Source organism: Odocoileus virginianus, chromosome X (assembly GCF_023699985.2).
Source record: "Odocoileus virginianus isolate 20LAN1187 ecotype Illinois chromosome X, Ovbor_1.2, whole genome shotgun sequence".
Taxonomy (NCBI): domain Eukaryota; kingdom Metazoa; phylum Chordata; class Mammalia; order Artiodactyla; family Cervidae; genus Odocoileus; species Odocoileus virginianus.
In genome coordinates, this window is record NC_069708.1 from 53299316 (window position 1) to 53320036 (window position 20721).

Below are 20721 nucleotides of genomic sequence, written 5' to 3' on the forward strand. Positions count from 1 at the left end.
AAATATACTGTGGGAAACTTAGTTGTTAGCATCTTTGGCAAATGACCTAAATATAGTATTATATACATTATATATGTTGTAAAACCACTCCCTATGTCTATAATAACACCGTACAAGTCTGCTGTATTTAAATATTAAAAGTATTACAGAAAAGTTGCATTTTAACAAAACCCTACTAAAATGCAGTAGGACAGCTGATTATTTAAGTAAATCTTATGAAAATTTCTTTTATATTGAAAAAAAATCATTTCATAAAACCAATGATTACCTTCTAACTAATCAGTTTTGAATAACTGGATCTTTTTTTTATAACTGATCTATTTAAAGTAAGTAACACCAATAGACTTTAAGAGAACACTTGTTTCACTGAAGAAATATTTCTCAGATTTATAAATTTAAAAAACAGTCAGAAATTCATCTTTTAAAACTTGCATAGTTGCAATACACAATCTTAAAAATCTCTATGTACATGATTTTATAATTAAGCAATCTTATGAATTTTGTATTAAAATTCCTAGCCCATGCCTGCATATTGCTAAACTCAAAACAAGCATGAGCAGATTACTCTTTAAATAATTCCAGCATTATATGTTGAAATATGAGAGGATAATCTGTTAATTCCTCTTTAATCAAGGAAAGGAAGACTAATACAATTAGACAATATTGCAAATAAAAATAAATCTTCACAGAGCAACCTCTTGAACTTCCAAACCAAGAAGCCATTTTTTTCTCTATGTCAAGTATAACATTTGAAGTGTGTAAATAAATACATCAACTTGATATCTTATTATATGAACAATGGCCCAAGGATAAGTTTGAATTATTTTTTTCTAGTATGTAATACATACAAGGTACATTTTTATTTAAATAGAAAATGAATAAATTACTGTTTCAGTGTCTGAGGTTTTATCCTCACCCTCCCTTGACAGATTTTCCTTAGTGACCAAAACTCTATTTTCATAATGAAGGAGGAAACAGACAGAACAGGCTCCATCTTGAAAGCAGGACTCCATCTTGGGCTGGGCTGTGGACTTTGAGCTATATGCCCAGTATCTGTGGAAATGACTTATCAACTGGAAAACCAGACCCCCCAGATGGAAGAGCCCCAGAGCTCGTAGCTAGACTCTTGCCTAAAAGAACACCCTAAGTATCTGTGTAACCAAATAGAATCATAAATTCTATTATGCTTATTGGGGTATGACCACAGGCCTATTGATAATTGTCCACTGTTAACTGCCTAGGTTTAAGGCATATGAATCACAAGTTAACTTTGATTGTATCTTTGGTTTCCTTTGTTCAGACTAGTTTCAGAGAATTTGGGGAGGTGGGTTTGAGCATGTACACTTAGGGTATATAAGGTTTTCACAAAAATTGGTTGGGGTCTTTGGCTAAGAGGAGACTCTGCCTTGGGCCCGCCGGTGTAATAAACTGCACTCCACTATCTGCATTGTCCTTCTGAGTGACTTTGTTTCCCGGAATGCGTGGCTACAACAATAACAGCTCTTAGGAACTTAAGTGAAACAATTTGGGGCCTATAAAAATTAGTTTTGGGGTATATGTGTGTGTGTGTGCATGTGTGTCTGTGTGTGTCTGAACTAACACGCTTACAAGGGGATCAAACCTGTGTGTGACTGACTTCTTTAGCATCATTCCCTCAGCTAACATTTCTCAAAGCATGATCCTTGAAAGGCATACAAAAGAGTCCCCAGGACAGAAAGTTAAATTTCCAGTCTCACTGATGTACTATATTAGAATCTGGGAGAGATAAATGGGAATCTGTAATTAAGGGGTCTCAATTTTACCACCCCTGGGTTTTCTCATGTGGTTCTGATGCACATTAAAATCTGAAAAACTCTGAGAGGTAGAGTTCAGGTGAACTTTTAAATCCCTAGTTCAACTCTTTTGAAATTTTAGGGTAAGTGAATTAACACCTTATAAGACACCCCAAATAAGTATCTCCAGTTCAACTTTTCCAGAATCTACAAATAAACTAAAGAAACAAATATACTGACACTATAACCCAATATATGAAAGCATGAAAGAGGTTTGATGTTTACTTTATTCTGGTCTAACTTAAAATATAAGCCAAACACTAGAACATGACAAAGTTTACTAAATGACTCCCAGATGGAAGTGTTCTGAAAGCATTTGATAAGAATTTTGTGATTCTGGTTAAAGTGATGATACTGCAAGGATCTGTGCATGGTCAGGTCACTCATTAATGATGTAAAACTGCCTATGATAGATTCTTCTGCATGAATGAGGCAGAAGTCTAGTTCATATTGAGGAAATCAGAAATTAAACAGAAGCAGATCTTTGCTATTTGGGATTGGCCTGATATGGTAGCTATTTTGAAGGCTCATGGGGGAAGCAAAATATAATTCTAATCAAAATAATAACTCAAACCTTCACAGGAGGTACTTTATAAACTAAGACTAAGAATGAATATTACATATGCATACTTTATAAAGTATGTATATATAAAAGTTTTAATAAAAAATATTTTTACACATTTGTTAATATTCAGAATTTAGAAAAAGATGAAAAAGAAACTAGTTGACTCTCAAGGATCAAAAACTTAATTAAATATATGAGCCACAGAAATGAACTTACTAAGCAAGTATCATTTTTAGTAGACTGATTTTAACACTATCCCCAAAAAGTCAGCTAGCTAGACATAAACAAAAAATACTGTAGAAGAAAATCTGTATTTCTAACATTAATGAGAATACACTATAACTAACTAACTAGTTGATGTCAACATTAGATAGTTAAATGGGTAATGCTCAAGTACTTTAGTCATAAATTAATCACTGCAATCAATATTAACACTTTTCTGGATAATGTCAAATTTTACCATGGCTCAGATTTTATCCACAATACAAAAATGTGTATGTAAATTCTTACATACACACACACATCTAAAACATATATAAGAAGAAGAAAGTGAGTCCAGACTTGCTCAGGGACAATAGTCCAGCTCAGTTCAGTTCAGTTGCTCAGTTGTGTCCGACTCTTTGCGACCCTATGGACTGCAGCACACCAGGCCTCCCTGTCCATCAACAACTCCTGGAGTTTACTCAAACTCATGTCCACTGAATCAGTGATGCCATCCAAACATCTCATCCTCTGCTGTTCCCTTCTCCTCCCGCCTTCAATCTTTCCCAACATCAGGGTCTTTTCCAATGAGTCAGTTCTTCGCATCAGGTGACCAAAAGGAGTTTCAGCTAAAACATCAGTCCTTCCAATGAATGCTCAGGACTGGTTTCCTTTAGGAAGGACTGGTTGGATCTCCTAGGAGTCCAAGGGACTCTCAAGAAGGAAATGAGTCCAGACTTGCTCAGGAACTATAGTAGGTGGGCTTTTTGTCACAGTTTCTTAAGGTCCATCACACCCACTGTTAGGGCTAACTTATGGTATTAGGTTTTGCTCCGTTTTGCTGAAAATCAATTTCTAATATTCTCTACCAGGTAAGAATTTTATGAGTATTTTTCTTCCATTATGAGAAGATTACTAATTTACACTTCAATTGTACTTCAGATATTAAATACATGTGCTGTGTTTAGTTGCTTAGTCATGTCTGACTCTTTGTGACCCCATGGACTGTAGCCCACCATGCTCCCCTGTCCATGCGGATTCTCCAGGCAAGGATACTGGAGTGGGTTGCTATGCCCTCCTCCAGGGGGTCTTCCCAACCCAGGGATCAAACCCATGTCTCCTGCACTGCAAGTGGATTTTGTACTGTTTAAGCCACCAGGGAAGCCCATTGTGTATGTATGTAATATATATTTGTGTATGTATGTAATATATATATATATATATATATATATATATATATATATATAAAATACATATGTACATGCTATTCATTTGGAGTTGCTCCAATTAAGAATCACTAGAACCTCACAGTAACAACACTCATTTATGAGAAATTCTGTATAAATGATATTTTGGATTCAGTCCAAGATGATTTCATTCCAAGAGCCCAACAGCACCTCATTCCGAGGCAGCCTTCACCTTACAAGGAGATTCCACATATGGGTTAAGTCCACATTCTAAAGTGGTCCCAGCATATCTTTCCTGAAATGCTTAGTAATCATCAGTGATATCCTGAAGAGTTTAGGACCTTACATAAAAGTCGAGAACAGATATGGAGCAGCTGGTACCATGTTCACTAAATTAATTGCCCATATTCCACATAGAACTAACACCCAAAAAAGATGTCCTTTTCATTAATTATAGGTGACTGGATTGCAAAGTAGGAAGTCAAGAAACACCTGGAGTAACAGGCAAATTTGGCCTTGGAGTACAGAATGAAGCAGGGCAAAGCCTAATAGAGGTCTGTCAAGGGAACTCACTGGTTATAACAAACACCCTCTTCCAACAACATAAGAGAAGACTCTACCCATGGACATCACCAGATGGTTGACACCAAAATCAGATTGAGTATATTCTTTGCAGCCGAAGATGGAGAAGCTCTACACAGTCAGCAAAAACAAGACCAGGAGCTCACTGTGGCTCAGATCATGACTTTATTGACAAATTCAGACTGAAATTGAAGAAAGTGGAGAAAACCACTAGACCATTCAGGTATGACCTAAATCAAATCCCTTGTGACTATACAGTGGAAGTGAGAAATAGATTTAAGGGACTAGATATGATAGAGTGCTTGATGAACTATGGACGGAGCTTCGTGACATTGTACAGGAAACAGGGATCAAGACCATCCCCAAGAAAAAGAAATGCAAAAAAGCAAAATGGCTGTCTGAGGAGGCCTTAAAATAGCTGTGAAAAGAAGAGAAGTAAAAAGCAAAAGGAGAAAAGGAAAGATATACTCATTTGAATGCAGAGTTCCAAAGAATAGCAAGGAGAGATAAGAAAGCTTTCCTCAGTGATCAATGAGAAGAAATAGAGGAAAACAATAGAATGGGACAGACTAGAGATCTCTTCAAGAAACTTAGAGCTACCAACAGAACATTACATGCAAAGATGGGCTCAATAAGGGACAGAAATGGTAGGGACCTAATAGAAGCAGAAGATACTAAGAAGAGGTGGCAAGAATACACAGAAGAACTGTATAAAAAAGATCTTCATGACCGTGATAGTCACAATGGTGTGATCATTCAACTAGCGCTAGACATCCTGGAATGTGAAGTCAAGTGGACCTTAGAAAGCAACGCTATGAACAAAGCTAGTGGAGGTGATGGAATTCCAGTTGAGCTATTTCAAATCCTGAAAGATAATTCTGTGAAAGTGCTGCACTCAATATACCAGCAAATTTGGAAAACTCAGCAGTGGCCACAGGACTGGAAAAGGTCAGTTTTCATTCCAATCCCAAGGAAAGGCAATGCCAAAGAATGCTCAAACTACCACACAATTGCACCCATCTCACACGCTAGTAAAGTGATGCTTAAAATTCTCCAAGCCAGGCTTCAGTAATAGGTGAACCATGAACTTCCAGATGTTCAAGCTGGTTTTAGAAAAGGCAGAGGAACCAGAGATCAAATTGCCAACATTCAATGGATCATCGAAAAAGCAAGAGTTCCAGAAAAACATCTCTTTCTGCTTTATTGACTATGCCAAGTCCTTTGACTGTGTGGATCACAATAAACTGGAAAATTCTGAAAGAGATTGGAATACCAGACCACCTGACTTGCCTTCTTGAGAAACCTGTATGCAGGTCAGGAAGCAACAGTTAGAACTGGACATGGAACAACAGACTGGTTCCAAATAGGAAAAGGAGTATGTCAAGGCTGTATATTGTCCCCCTGCTTATTTAACTTATATGCAGAGTACATCATGAGAAATGCTGGGCAGGAGGAAGCACAAGCTGGAGTCAAGATTGCTGGGAGATATATCAATAACCTCAGATATGCAGATGATACCACCCTTGTGGCAGAAAGGGAAGAAGAACTAAAGCGCCTCTTGATAAAAGTGAAAAAGGAAAGTGAAAAAGTTGGCTTAAAGCTCAACATTCAGAAAACTAAGATCATGGCATCTGGTCCTGTCACTTCATGGCAAATAGATGGGGAAACAGTGGAAACAGTGGCTGACTTTATTTTTCTGGACTCCAAAATCACTGCAGATGGTGACTGCAGCCATGAAATTAAAAGATGCTTACTCCCTGGAAGGAAAGTTATGACCAACTTAGCATATTGAAAAGCAGAGACATTACTTTGTCAACAATGGTCTGTCTAGTCAAGGCTATGGTATTTCCAGTAGTCACATATGGATGTGAGAGTTGGACTATAAAGAAAATTGAGTGCTGAAGAATTGATGCTTTTGAACTGTGGTGTTGGAGAAGACTCTTGAGAGTCCCTTGGACTGCAAGGAGATCCAACCAGTCCATCCTAAAGGAGATCAGTCCTGGGTGTTCATTTGTGGGACTGATGTTGAAGCTGAAACTCCAATACTTTGGCCACCTGATGTGAAGAGCTGACTCATTTGAGAAGACCCGGATGCTTGGAAAGATTTAGGGGAGGAGGAGAAAAGGAAGACAGAGAATGAGATGGTCGGATGGCATCACCGACTAAATGGACATAGGTTTGGGTGAACTTCGGGAGCTGGTGATTGACAGGGAGGCCTGGTGTTCTGTGGTTCATGGGGTCTCAAAGAGTCGCACACGACTGAGCGATTGAACTGAATCCACATAGAGATTAGCACTACACCTTATTAATTGTGACCTTCACAGCTATTTCATAATGCTATTAGATAATGCTAAAGTCACAGCACGTTTACTCTTTGTTTGGAAACTTTTTCTTCCTGTACCAAATTATACTTAAAATCTCATTTGCTACAGGTTGGTAAAACTAATGCTTACCTGTAACTTTCAATTCAGTTGTTCTTCTTACAAGTTTTCCTTCATACTTAAGCTCACAAGTGTAATTTCCCCCATCTTCTTCTTGAACCTCCTGTATTAGAAGAGCATTTCCTTTCTGTATTATGATGCTTCTCCACATTTTTGGCTTGCATTCCTGCCGAGAAAATGTTTTCAATTAAGCAAAAGAATAAAAATTTATATTACTAAGTCTTAGTAGTCTCAGTTTAGTACTTACACTTTTTTATACTCTTCTGTTTAGTTTTCACAATACATAGCTAAAGAGTTATATCAATGACCAGAATACCTCACAAAGGCATCATATTGTATCCAATTGAAACATCACAACTATCATTCTAAGAATCACTTTAAAGGCATGATCCTAAGAGCTGAAAGTCCTTAAAGACATACTGCAAAAACAGAAAAGCATACAAGATCTGCAAATGCAAAAGAGGTAGAGCAGTCACTAAATGGCATTTAGTGCCCTGGTTCTTCGATATAATAGGGATATGTACTAAGAGTTCTAAGAGGACAGTGTTCACTAAGCAACATAATAGACAACAAGGGAGTCTTGGGCATTATTAAAACCTTTTTTTTCCCATTTATTTTTATTAGTTGGAGGCTAATTACTTTACATCATTACAGTAGTTTCTGTCATACATTGAAATGAATTTGCCATGGATTTACATGAACTCCCCATCCCAGTCCCCCCTCCCACCTCCCTCTCCACCCGATCCCTCTGGGTCTTCCCAGTGCACCAGCCCTGAGCACTTGTCTCATGTATCCAACCTGGGCTGGCGATCTGTTTCACCCTAGATAATATACATGTTTCAATGCTGTTCTCTCAAAACATCCCACCCTCGCCTTCTCCCAGAGTCCACAAGTCTGTTCTATACATCTGAGTTTCTTTTTCTGTTTTGCATATAGGGTTATCGTTACCATCTTTCTAAAGTCCATATATATGTGTTAGTATACTGTAATGGTCTTTATCTTTCTAGCTTACTTCGCTCTGTATAATGGGCTCCAGTTTCATCCATCTCATTAGAACTGATTCAAATGAATTCTTTTTAATGGCTGAGTAATATTCCATGGTGTATATGTACCACAGCTTCCTCATCCATTCGTCTGCTGATGGGCATCTGGGTTGCTTCCATGTCCTGGCTATTATAAACAGTGCTGCGATGAACATTGGGGTGCACGTGTCTCTTTCAGATCTGGTTTCCTTGGTGTGTATGCCCAGAAGTGGGATTGCTGGGTCATAAGGCAGTTCTATTTCCAGCTTTTTAAGAAATCTCCACACTGTTTTCCATAGTGGCTGTACTAACTTGCATTCCCACCAACAGTGTAAGAGGGTTCCCTTTTCTCCACACCCTCTCCAGCATTTATTGCTTGTAGACTTTTGGATAGCAGCCATCCTGACTGGCGTATAATGGTACCTCATTGTGGTTTTGATTTGCATTTCTCTGATAATGAGTGATGTTGAGCATCTTTTCATGTGTTTGTTAGCCATCTGTATGTCTTCCTTGGAGAAATGTCTGATGAGTTCTTCGGCCCATTTTTTGATTGGGTCATTTATTTTTCTGGAGTTGAGCTGGAGGAGTTGCTTGTATATTTTTGAGATTAATCCTTTGTCTGTTGCTTCGTTTGCTATTATTTTCTCCCAATCTGAGGGCTGTCTTTTCACCTTGCTTATAGTTTCCTTTGTTGTGCAAAAGCTTTTAAGTTTCATTAGGTCCCATTTGTTTATTTTTGCTTTTATTTCTAAAATTCGGGATGTGGGTCATAGAGGATCCTGCTGTGATTTATGTCAGAGAGTGTTTTGCCTATGTTCTCCTCTAGGAGTTTTATAGTTTCTGGTCTTACATTTAGATCTTTAATCCACTTTGAGTTTATTTTTGTGTATGGTGTTAGAAAGTGTTCTAGTTTCATTCTTTTACAAGTGGTTGACGAGTTTTCCCAGCACCACTTGTTAAAGAGGTTATCTTTTTTCCATTGTATATCCTTGCCTCCTTTGTTGAAGATAAGGTGACCATAGGTTCGTGGATTTATCTCTGGGCTTTCTATTCTGTTTCCATTGATCTATATTTCTGTCATTGTGCCAGTACCATACTGTCTTGATGACTGTGGCTTTGTAGTAGAGTCTGAAGTCAGGCAGATTGATTCCTCCAGTTCCATTCTTCTTTCTCAGGATTACTTTGGCTATTCGAGGTTTTTTGTATTTCCATACAAATTGTGAAATTATTTGTTCTAGTTCTGTGAAAAATACCGTTGGTAGTTTGATAGGGATTGCATTGAATCTATAGATTGCTTTGGGTAGTATAGCCATTTTGACAATATTGATTCTTCCAATCCATGAACACGGTATATTTCTCCATCTGTTTGTGTCCTCTTTGATTTCTTTCATCAGTGTTTTATAGTTTTCTATGTATAGGTCTTTTGTTTCTTTAGGTAGATATACTCCTAAGTATTTTATTCTTTTTGTTGCAATGGTGAATGGTATTGTTTCCTTAATTTCTCTTTCTGTTTTCTCATTGTTAGTGTATAGGAATGCAAGGGATTTCTGTGTGTTAATTTTATATCCTGCAACTTCACTGTATTCATTGATTAGCTCTAGTAATTTTCTGGTAGAGTCTTTAGGTGATGCTATGTAGAGGATCATGTCATCTGCAAACAGAGAGAGTTTCACTTCTTCTTTTCCGATCTGGATTCCTCTTACTTCTTTTTCTGCCCTGATTGCTGTGGCCAAAACTTCAAAAACTATGTTGAATAGTAGTGGTGAGAGTGGGCACCCTTGTCTTGTTCCTGATTTCAGGGGAAATGCTTTCAGTTTTTCACCATTGAGGGTGATGCTTGCTGTGGGTTTGTCATATATAGCTTTTATTATGTTGAGGTATGTTCCTTCTATTCCTGCTTTCTGGAGAGTTTTAATCATAAATGGATGTTGAATTTTGTCAAAGGCTTTTTCTGCGTCTATTGAGATAATCATATGGTTTTTATCTTTCAATTTGTTAATGTGGTGTATTACATTGATTGACTTGCGGATATTAAAGAATCCTTGCATTCCTGGGATAAAGCCCACTTGGTCATGATGAATGATTTTTTTAATATGTTGTTGGATTCTGTTTGCTAGAATTTTGTTAAGGATTTTTGCATCTATGTTCATCAGTGATATTGGCCTGTAGTTTTCTTTTTTTGTGGCATCTTTGTCTGGTTTTGGAATTAGGGTGATGGTGGCCTCATAGAATGAGTTTGGAAGTTTACCTTCTTCTGCAATGTTCTGGAAGAGTTTGAGTAAGATAGGTGTTAGCTCTTCTCTAAATTTTTGGTAGAATTCAGCTGTGAAGCCATCTGGTCCTGGGCTTTTGTTTGCTGGAAGATTTCTGATTAAAGTTTCGATTTCCTTGCTTGTGATGGGTTTGTTAAGATCTTCTATTTCTTCCTGGTTCAGTTTTGGAAAGTTATACTTCTCTAAGAACTTGTCCATTTCTTCCAAGTTGTCCATTTTATTGGCATAGAGCTGCTGGTAGTAGTCTCTTATGATCTTTTGTATTACAGTGTTGTCTGTTGTGATCTCTCCATTTTCATTTCTAATTTCGTTAATTTGGTTCTTCTCCCTTTGTTTCTTAATGAGTCCTGCTAATGGTTTGTCAATTTTGTTTATTTTTTCAAAAAACCAGCTTTTAGCTTTGTTAATTTTTGCTATGATCTCTTTAGTTTCTTTTGCATTTATTTCTGCCCTAATTTTTAAGATTTCTTTCCTTCTACTAACCCTGGGGTTCTTCATTTCTTCCTCCTCTAGTTGCTTTAGGTGTAGAGTTAGGTTATTTATTTGACTTTTTTCTTGTTTCTTGAGGTAGGCCTGTAATGCTATGAATCTTCCCCTTAGCACTGCTTTTACAGTGTCCCATAGGTTTTGGGTTGTTGTGTTTTCATTTTCATTCATTTCTATGCATATTTTGATTTCTTTTTTGATTTCTTCTATGATTTGTTGGTTATTCAGAAGCGTGTTGTTTAGCCTCCATAGGTTTGAATTTTTAATAATTTTTTTCCTGTAATTGAGATCTAATCTTACTGCACTGTGGTCAGAAAAGATGACTGGAATGATTTCAATCTTTTTGAATTTACCAAGACTAGATTTATGGCCCAGGATGTGATGTATTCTGGAGAAGGTTCCGTGTGCACTTGAGAAAAAGGTGAAGTTGATTGTTTTGGGGTGAAACGTCCTATAGATGTCAATTAGGTCTAGCTAGTCCATTGTGTCCTTTAAAGTTTGTGTTTCCTTGTTCATTTTCTGTTTAGTTGATCTATCCATAGTTGTGAGTGAGGTATTAAAGTCTCCTACTATTAATGTGTTACTATTAATTTCCTCTTTCATACTTGTTAGCGTTAGCCTTATATATTGCGGTGCTCCTATGTTGGGTGCATATATATTTATAATTATTTTATCTTCTTCTTGGATTGATCCTTTGATCATTATGTAGTGTCCATCTTTGTCTCTTTTCACAGACTTAATTTGAAAGTCTATTTTATCTGATATGAGCATTGCGACTCCTGCTTTCTTTTGGTCTCGGTTTGCGTGGAATATTTTTTTTCCAGCCCTTCACTTTTAGTCTGTATGTGTCCCTTGCTTTGAGGTGGGTCTCTTGTAGACAGCATATATAGGGGTCTTGCTTTTGTATCCATTCCGCCAGCCTTTGTCTTTTGGTTGCGGCATTCAACCCATTTACATTTAAGGTAATTATTGATAGGTATGGTCCCGTTGCCATTTATTTTGTTGTTTGGGGTTCACGTTTATACCACCTTTCTGTGTTTCCTGTCTAGAGAAGATCCTTTAGTATTTGTTGAAGAGCTGGTTTGGTGGTGCTGAATTCTCTCAGCTTTTGCTTGTCTGTAAAGCTTTTGAGTTCTCCTTCATATCTGAATGAGATCCTTGCTGGGTAGAGTAATCTAGGTTGTAGGTTATTCTCTTTCATTACTTTAAGTATGTCCTGCCATTCCCTTCTGGCCTGAAGGGTTTCTATTGATAGACCAGCTGTTATCCTTATGGGAATCCCTTTGTGTGTTATTTGTTGTTTCTCCCCTGCTGCTTTTAATATTTGTTCTTTGTGTTTGATCTTTGTTAATTCGATTAATATGTGTCTTGGGGTGTTTCGCCTTGGGTTTATCCTGTTTGGGACTCTCTGGGTTTCTTGGACTTGGTTGGCTATTTTCTTCCCCATTTTAGGGAAGTTCCCAGCTATTATCTCCTCGAGTATCTTCTCATGGCCTTTCTTTTTGTCTTCTTCTTCTGGGACTCCTATGATTCGAATGTTGGGGCGTTTCACATTGTCCCAGAGGTCCCTGAGGTTGTCCTCATTTTTTTTAATTCTTTTTTCTTTTTTCCTCTCTGCTTCATTTATGTCCACCATTTTATCTTCTAACTCACTAATCCTATTTTCTGTCTCCATTATTCTACTCATGGTTCCCTCCAGAGTGTTTTTGATCTCATTTATTGCATTATTCATTTTTAATTGATTTTTTTTTATTTCTTCTAGGTCCTTGTTAAACATTTCTTGCATCTTCTCAATCTTTGTCTCCAGGCTATTTATTTGTAACTCCATTTTGTTTTCAAGATTTTGGATCATTTTTATTATCATTATTCTAAATTCTTTTTCAGGTAGATTCCCTATTTCCTCCTCTTTTGTTTGACTTGGTGGGCTTTTTTCATGTTCCTTTAGCTGTTGGGTATTTCTCTGCCTTTTCATCTTGCTTAGATTGCTGTGTCTGGAGTGGGCTTTCTGTATTCTTGTGGTCTGAGGTTCCTTTTTATTGTGGAGGTTTCACCCAGTGGGTGGGGTTGGACGATTGGTTTGTCAAGGTTTCCTGGTTAGGGAAGCTTGTGTCAGCGTTCTGGTGCGTGGGATTGGATTTCTTCTCTCTGGAGTGCAATGGAGTGTCCAGTAATGAGTTTTGCGATGGGTCTCTGTGTTAGGTGTGACTTTGGAGAGCCTGTATGTTGACACTCAGGTCTATGTTCCTGCATTGCTAAAGAATTTGTGTGGTATGTCTTGTACTGGAGCTTATTGGCTCTTGGGTGGTGGTTGGTTTTGGTGTAGGTATGGAGGCTTTTGGATGGTCTCTTATTCCTTAATGTTCCGTGTAGTCAGGAGTTTTCTGGTTTTCTCAGGATTTGGGCTCAAGTCTCCTGCCTCTGGATTTCAGTTTTATTCTTCCAATAGTCTCAAGGCTTCTCCAACTATACAGCACTGATAACAAAACTTCTAGATTAATGGTGAAAAGATTCTCCACCGTGAGAGACAACCAGAGAGGTTCACAGAGTTACATGAAGAATAGGAGAGGGAGGAAGGAGCTAGAGGTGAGCAGGAGGAGAAAAAGGGGACTCAAGAGGAGAGAGACAGATCTACGCAGTTATCTGTTCCCAAAGTGTTCTCCATAGCCCAGACACCCACAAAGATTCACAGAGTTGGATTGGGGAGAGAAGGGGAATGGAGGAAATAGAGGTGTTCTGAGGTAGAAAACAGAGAGTCAAAAGTGGGACAGTATCACCACACTCCTGAATAGAAATGGGAACTGAATATTGGATTCTTAAATGACCAAAATTTATATCACATACTACTGAAAAACAAAGATTGAAAATCTAGCGTAGAGGTTAGACTCTTTGAAATACAATATTTAAAAACAAAAACAAAAACACACAAAAAAATTTAGAACTGTATATGAAGTTCGGTTTAAAAATAGGGTTTTCTCTCTCTCTCTCTCTTTTTTTTTTTGGCAAGGTTATAGTGAAATGAAAATGAAAGTTAAGTAATAATAGAGGAGTATTAGAGGACTCTAAAAGGAAATAGTAGAGAAAAGCAAGAAAAAGAAAAAAAAAAGAAAAAAAAATTTTTTCCCCTAATTAAAAAAATCTTAAAAATATATGAAAATGAAAGTTGAGGAGTAATGGGGGAGTAATAGGGAATTATGAAAGAAGATAAAAGAGAAAAAATAAAAAATTTAAAAAAAGGAAAGAAAAAAAAATTTTTTTTTTAAATTAAAAAAAAAATGTACATATATATCTAGGAATTTCTCTGGGGTTGTTGCGGTCAGCGTAGGTTCAGTTCAATTTCAGATAGCTCCTCTTTACAGCTTACACTTCTCGATATCTGTAGGCCCCTTCCCGTGTAGTCAGTGTTACCTTCAGGGATTTTAATCTGTTGCACCGGTCCTTTCTGAAGCAGTTCCCTTTGTTTATTTGGCTTCTGTTTGCCGTCTCTTTGGTGTCTAATTTCCGCCCTGACACAGGCGGGTGGAGGTGATCTCTTATTTAGGTTCTCTAGTTCAGTTCAGTCCTGCTAAGGAGAGGGCGGGGCGCTGCAGACAGATACCGCTCTGTGTGGATAGCGCTCACCGTGTTCCGGCCACACTGGGTTTGCCCCACTCACGGGTGTCTGTACTTTCGCCGTCTACACTGCTCAGGCTCGCGGCTGCTTTCTATGGAGCGGGCCCTGCGTTGAGTGTGGTTCCAGTTTTCGGGTACTCCACAAAAGCGCAGATTCGGTTGCTCCTGCGTTTTGTGCCTTCCCCGGCCTGAGCGGTTCAGGCAGCCAGAGGCTTGGGCGCACTCTCCCCGGGTACGGCGCGCTTTTTCCCTCCGTGGCCCCAGCACGCACCGCCAGTCGGGTCTCAGGAAGTCTTTAGCTAGAACCCGGAGGCCTGTTTGCAGTGTGGGAGGGGGTGGCTTCTCAGGGGCTGAGTTTGCCCTTTTCCCCTCCCCCCTGCCTCCTACCTCCAGCGGGGATGGGCCGGCTCTTCTCTGGAGATTCTCAGTCCCTTTGTTTTGCGAACCGCCGGCAGTGTGTTCGGGCCGTTTAATTTTGACCCTTGCTATCCCACAGTTTAAAAAAGCTCCCTCCGATTGCTCTCAGGGTCTTCGGGCCGGTCCTCACCCTAAGCAATGCCGCCCGCTCCTCTCCATTCCGCCCCGCTTGTTGCTGGCGGGTACGGGCGTCTGGGGTACTTTTCTGCTGGGAGTTGCTTTTAGGCAAGTAATCTGTGGGCCTTGTTTAATTTTTCCTCCCAGTTAGATTGCCGAAAACTTCCCCCAGTCCCGCCAGTGAGAGGGTTTCCTGGTGATTGGAAACTTCGTCTATTAAGACTCCCTTCCCGGGACGGGTCTCCGTCCGTAGTTCTTTTGACTCCCTTATTATCGGCTATATTTTGTCCTACCTGCTTTCGAAGACAGTGGGCTGCTTTTCTGGGCGCCTGATGTCCTCTGCTAGCGATCAGAAGTTGTTTTGTGAAATTTGCTCAGCATTCAAATGTTTTTTCGATGAATTTGTAGGAGAGAAAGTGGTCTCTCCGTCCTATTCCTCCGCCATCTTGGCTCCTCCACCTTTTTTTTTAATTAAAAACTTTTCATTGGCTTTCTCTTGCAGTGATTTCATTACTTCTTATAGTAAAAACTAATAATAACATTCAAAAATCTCTCTCTCCATAGTTAAGAGATCTATTGTGGGGAAATTGAGGGTAGGGAAGGGGGTCAAGAAAATAAGCTTGAGAAATTCTCTAGAAACATAGCTAGGTTAAAATAAGGATGCACTTCGATGAAGTAAGGTGATGGAGAAATTATCCACTTACTTTCTGAGCTCAGTGATCTGTGACCAGAGAATAAGATTTGGTTTTTGAGGTCAATTCTTTTGCTCTCCTGATAAGTATGTGTTGCTACTGGAATTGGATTTACTAGAAATGAATAGCTAACACCTTTCCATAGACTGACAGAGATACAGTAGCAGAGTATGTAAGAATAGTCAAACAAGTGGTTTTGGCTTTTGATAATTTTCTTAGACTACTTTCTACATATTGTTCCAGTTTGTCTACCACACGTCTCAAATGTTCAACAAAAGTGGTGGTCAAAAGTTATATAAAGATTAGTGAAGGTGTAGGGGACAGCTGTGAGGGAGCGAATTGAATTGAAAGTCAAGTATTTTATCATTTAAATACTGGCTCAATCAATTAAGGCAATTAAAAAATTGATCATGAGGCAGATGACCTGAATAATAGTTGCAGGCAGTTTCTACTTCCCCCCTGGTACATACAATATATCTTCTACTCTTCCTCTCCCCTCCTCTACCCTCATTCCAACCCTCTGCACACATATCCTAAATATTGATGCAAAAGTAAAATTGGTACTGACTCTCACTTTCCAGCCCTGCTTTTGCATGAGTGTGTACACATGTTCATAAAAAGATTTGGGAAAGTGAGTACCCATTTATTAGTTTTTACTATAACAAAATTTTTTCTGCGATGATAGCAGTTTGGACAACAAAAAACAAAAACTGACGCTTAAGTTCACAGGTATAATATTAAGAGATATCCTTGCTTCATGTCTAATACAACTACCCACACACATTGTCAGAGAGTAAATAAAAGTAATAGTATCTAGGATGTCTAGATATAAAACTGCCTCACTCCCTAGGGTCTTTCCAAAGAACACTTAAAGGTCTGTCTGAAATTATATTACATACCATGTCTGGCGAGGTTTATCACCTATATGAGATTTGCTTCTGAGTTAAACCTTGGGATATAAGGTTTCTGGGAAAATGAAGAAGAAAGACTGAATACAAAGAAAAAAAAATGGTCCAGCTGCCACTACCGTCATACAATAATAATCCACAATTATTTTCGCATTGCTTCCAACTCTGATAGCCTCAGATTTCTAAAGAATCATTCTGAAGGTCATTAAACAAAAATATGGTCCCTCTGGCCACTTTGATAGGAAAGGGAAATGAAAATGGAGCCACTTCACTTTCACATAGCAGCAATAGGGGCAGGCAAATGAGTCCACACATTCATCTCATTCAAAGACAAATGGCATCATTTTCTAATGCCATTTTTTGGGGAAAGTCCATGTGCAATTAGCTCTGACTATTTTCATTTTCTCCTCATACTGCCTTTTTTTCCCCCCATGAATTAATGTTTAAAGAATGTACAGGAATTACAAAATAATTCCTGATGAATAGCCTGGAATCTTCACATGTTCTTTAGGAGAGACACAGATAGTCCCAAAGACTTTTCAAATTGTCATATAGCCTTATCAATGATTCTTTGTACCCAATAGAGTTTAAAAAAAAACTGCGGCATAGGGAAATGTTATCTTCAGGTCACCTCCAGCCCTCTGGGACAATGTAGTATATACGAAAAGGCAAAGTGGATTCAGAGCAAGATGGCTCTAGGTCAAAATCTAGGGTTCACCCAAGTTCTGAGATCTTGAAAAATTTGCTTAACTTCTGTAGGTCTCAGTTTTTCACTCTGCATGAGGGGATACACTATACACTACCATATGAGCAGCCAGAATCAAGAGGCTTAGAGTTTATTCGTTACACTCTTGTCAGGTGACACTATACTTAGTGGTCATCCAGCACAAAGAATGCTTTCCATCCCTAAAGTTTTGCAATCTTGGATTATATCTCCTCCAAACCTCTGGCTCTGCTTGGTGAAAACTGGTGCTAATGGACTAATCAAGTAAAAACCAATCTTCACTAATTGATTAACCATTCCTGAGCAACATAATACTTTCACCCACTGCCAATGTATAGCTCCCAACAGGCCACTATAAAACTAATCCTAGCAAGTAGGTAGAGAAACTATATTTTGTTCAGAAGAGCCTTATAAATGATATACTACCCTGATCAACCCATCCTTCACAGAGTTATCTCATTGACTCCTACCCATGTCTAGATGCCTATATCAAATTTCAGAAGTCTTTCAGATTTTTTTACTCCATTCTTTGTAGCATCTCTTCCTGGCATCTGGCTGCTAGCTTACAGCTGTCACTGCTTTTGTCTTGCCCCTAATATCCCCATCATCTCTTTTCTATTGGAAAGACAACATTATCATACTTCACTCTTCCCAGACCTGTTTAGGTTTATTCTTACAACCTGGTGGGAGAAAAAGTACGGGCAGCATATAGATCAAGTCTCAAGATGGTTGTTTATCTGAGGCAAGGACAAAGAACCAGAGTTTGGAATGTGAACAGACCCCTAATATTGTTTTCAGTGTGTAATTCCTCTATTATTTAATACCTTTGAGATCATTAAATTGAACTTCATCAACCGGAAGCTTTCATTGTTTGGCTGGAGGTCCCTAAGTTTTATAAACAGCTTCAGTTTTGTGGCCCAGTTGTCCCTTCATAGAACAGTTTGCTATAGGACATGCTTGCTCAGTCAAAATAACATCAACCTTCAAAGTGAAGCTTTCTGGCACTTCCCTAGTGGTACAGTGGTTAAGAACCTGCCTTGCAATGAAGGAGACAGGGATACAGTCCTTGGTTGGGGAACTAAGATCCCACATGCCACAGAGCAACTAAGCCCGTGCACCACAACTACTGAGCCCTTGCACCACAACCAAAGAGTCCATAGACCACAACAAGAGATCCTGCACAATGAAGGTCCTGCATGCTGCAATGAAGACCTGACACAGCCAAGTAAATAAATAATTGATGTATGACACAAATCAAACAAATATTGAAAAGCAATCATCAATCAATTAAAAATAAATAAAGTTTAAAAAAGGAAAAAAAATATAAATCCCAGCTTCCTTCCACTCTTCCTAGCCTTCCCAAATGGCACATGTCACTTGCCAACAGTTGCTATATTGGGAGCCTATGATATTCAAAAGAAACATCTGTTGACCAAACCCCTTAAAGTTGCCAGCCACATTTGGATCTTGGAGTTCCTATCCTGAAATATTCCCCACTACATTCACAGTCTGTTTCTGAGAGAGCATCATCACACCCATGGGTGTATTTCCATCAGTTTCATTTGTTAGGCATGGTTACTTCAGTTCTTTTCAGAGCACAGGACTCATTTCTCATGGTAAGAATACCAGGAAGAGTCATTTAACTATTTATTCTGATTCTGAAGTTCAGACACAAAGCATCTGTGCAACCATAAGGCAATCACATAAACACTGGTGTTCTTCAAATACCTAGCACCCATTCATTCAGATCCAACTTCTATTCTTTCCCCTGGAGATTGGAATATTCCACAGAGTCACCTAGGCTTCTGCCTAACAATTTGAAGGAACCCTGAACTTTCTTTACACAAGAGGTAGGAACACAATGGTGAATTGGGTATCAATTTTGTACTTGCATTCCAAATGCCTAGGATAACCCACTGCATGTAGTCTTTCCCCTCCCTAGCTCTATTTCTCAAACTTCTATCTTCACAGTCCTAATGGTAAAGTTGGTACCTCCACAGTGGTTCAGTATAAACTCCATATTCAAATACTTGGGATGTAATCTCAAGTTATATGTTCTTGAGCATACTACTTAACCAATCTAAGTCTCAGTTGTTTCATCTACTTTTTAAAAAGTTGATGATAATAGTAATATTTACTAAATAGGGGTGATCATTAGCATTAAATGAAGCAATGCATATAAATGCTCTAATATAGAACATGCTAAATCACATGTTAAAATTACCCAATAAATATTAGCCATAAAGAAGGCTGAGTGCCAAGAAATTGATGATTTTGAACTATGGTGCTGAAGAAGACTCTTGAGAGTCCTTTGGACTGCAAGGAGATCCAACCAGTCCATCCTAAAGGAAATCAGTCCTGGGTGTTCATTTGAAGGACTGATGCTGAAGCTGAAACTCCAATACTTAGGCCACCTGATGTGGAGAGCTGACTCACTGGAAAAGACCCTGATGTTGGGAAAGATTGAAGGCAGGAGGAGAAGGGGACAACAGAGGACAGGACGGTTAGATAGCATCACTGACTCAGTGGACATGTATTTGAGCAAACTCTGGGAGATACTGAAGGACAGAGAAGCCTGGCGTGCTGCAGTCCATGGAGGGGGTGGGGTGGGAGTCACAAAGAGTCAGATACAACTTAGTGACTGAACAACAAAAAATTATTCTATTATTGTTATTACCCTCAGCATCCAGCTTTCAGATTACATACACATCTATCTGGATATGTTAATAAGTATTAGGAGTCAGTGTCATTCATATTTTCATAGGAGTCTGGAGACCTTTCAAAAGACAATCCAAAGTGGTCATTCCAAAGAGTTGATTTACTATTTCTTATCTGACATACAAAGGACTTGGAAGTTCTTGCTACTATCCTAACAACAAGAAAATAGCCGAACAACCTGAAACTCAATAACTTCTTTTATTTCCATCAGGTAACTGAGGTCACAGTAAAAGCCACTGTCCCAGAAACTAGAGCGACATGTGGATACAGAGAATAACAGTTCACTGGGAGCAGATGTAGCTTCAGGAGCCAGCAACAGGTAGGAACACTTAAAGAATAATTGACTAATTCATTTAGACTAAATGTGAACTAGCTTGAGAAATAAAAATCCATGGGTGCCCAGTCTTGGAGGGTGGTCCACACTTTGGTAAGTTTCACCTCCAAGAGCTCCATCAGGTTCTCACGGTGAAGATCAGAGAAAAATCTTGCTTCTGACAGAGGATGGGGAAAGTAAAACATTTTGAAATATACCCAAAGAGTCTGCCCATGAAAGACCTGGAATATAGTCTCCTCTAGCCTTTAAAGTAGGGGAAGAAATATCTCCAGTCATCTCTATCTTTCCTATATTACAGGGAAGAAGATGATAGCATAAGATGTAACATAAAAGTAATGGTAATACCAAAAGGAGAAGAAAGGGAGAAAGGAACAGAAGAATTATTTGAAGACATTCTACTGCTGAATTATTCAAAATTACACCAGACTGGGCATGAACAGAGAGGTTTGGTGTGCAGGTAGCCTACTATAAGCACATGAGCTGAGTTTTGAACAATATATAAAAGGCAGGAAAGCAGGACATACTGGATAGAGGGGATAATGTATGTAGAAGCACTCAGATGTGAAAAGCATGGAATGGCAAAAAATATGAATAGCTTTGATCTCTTGAGAAT

At 38.7% G+C, this 20721-nt stretch overlaps 1 protein-coding gene across 2 annotated transcripts in view; it reads right to left on the bottom strand.

The window, feature by feature from the left end:
* The window catches only part of IL1RAPL2 (interleukin 1 receptor accessory protein like 2), a 1257588-nt gene that overhangs the window by 510723 nt on the left and 726144 nt on the right, over positions 1-20721 (bottom strand). For both annotated transcript variants that reach the window (XM_070461797.1, XM_070461798.1), the window contains exon 5: positions 6821-6974. In XM_070461797.1, coding sequence (XP_070317898.1) covers positions 6821-6974 — 154 coding nt within the window. The remainder of the gene's footprint in view (positions 1-6820; positions 6975-20721) is intronic.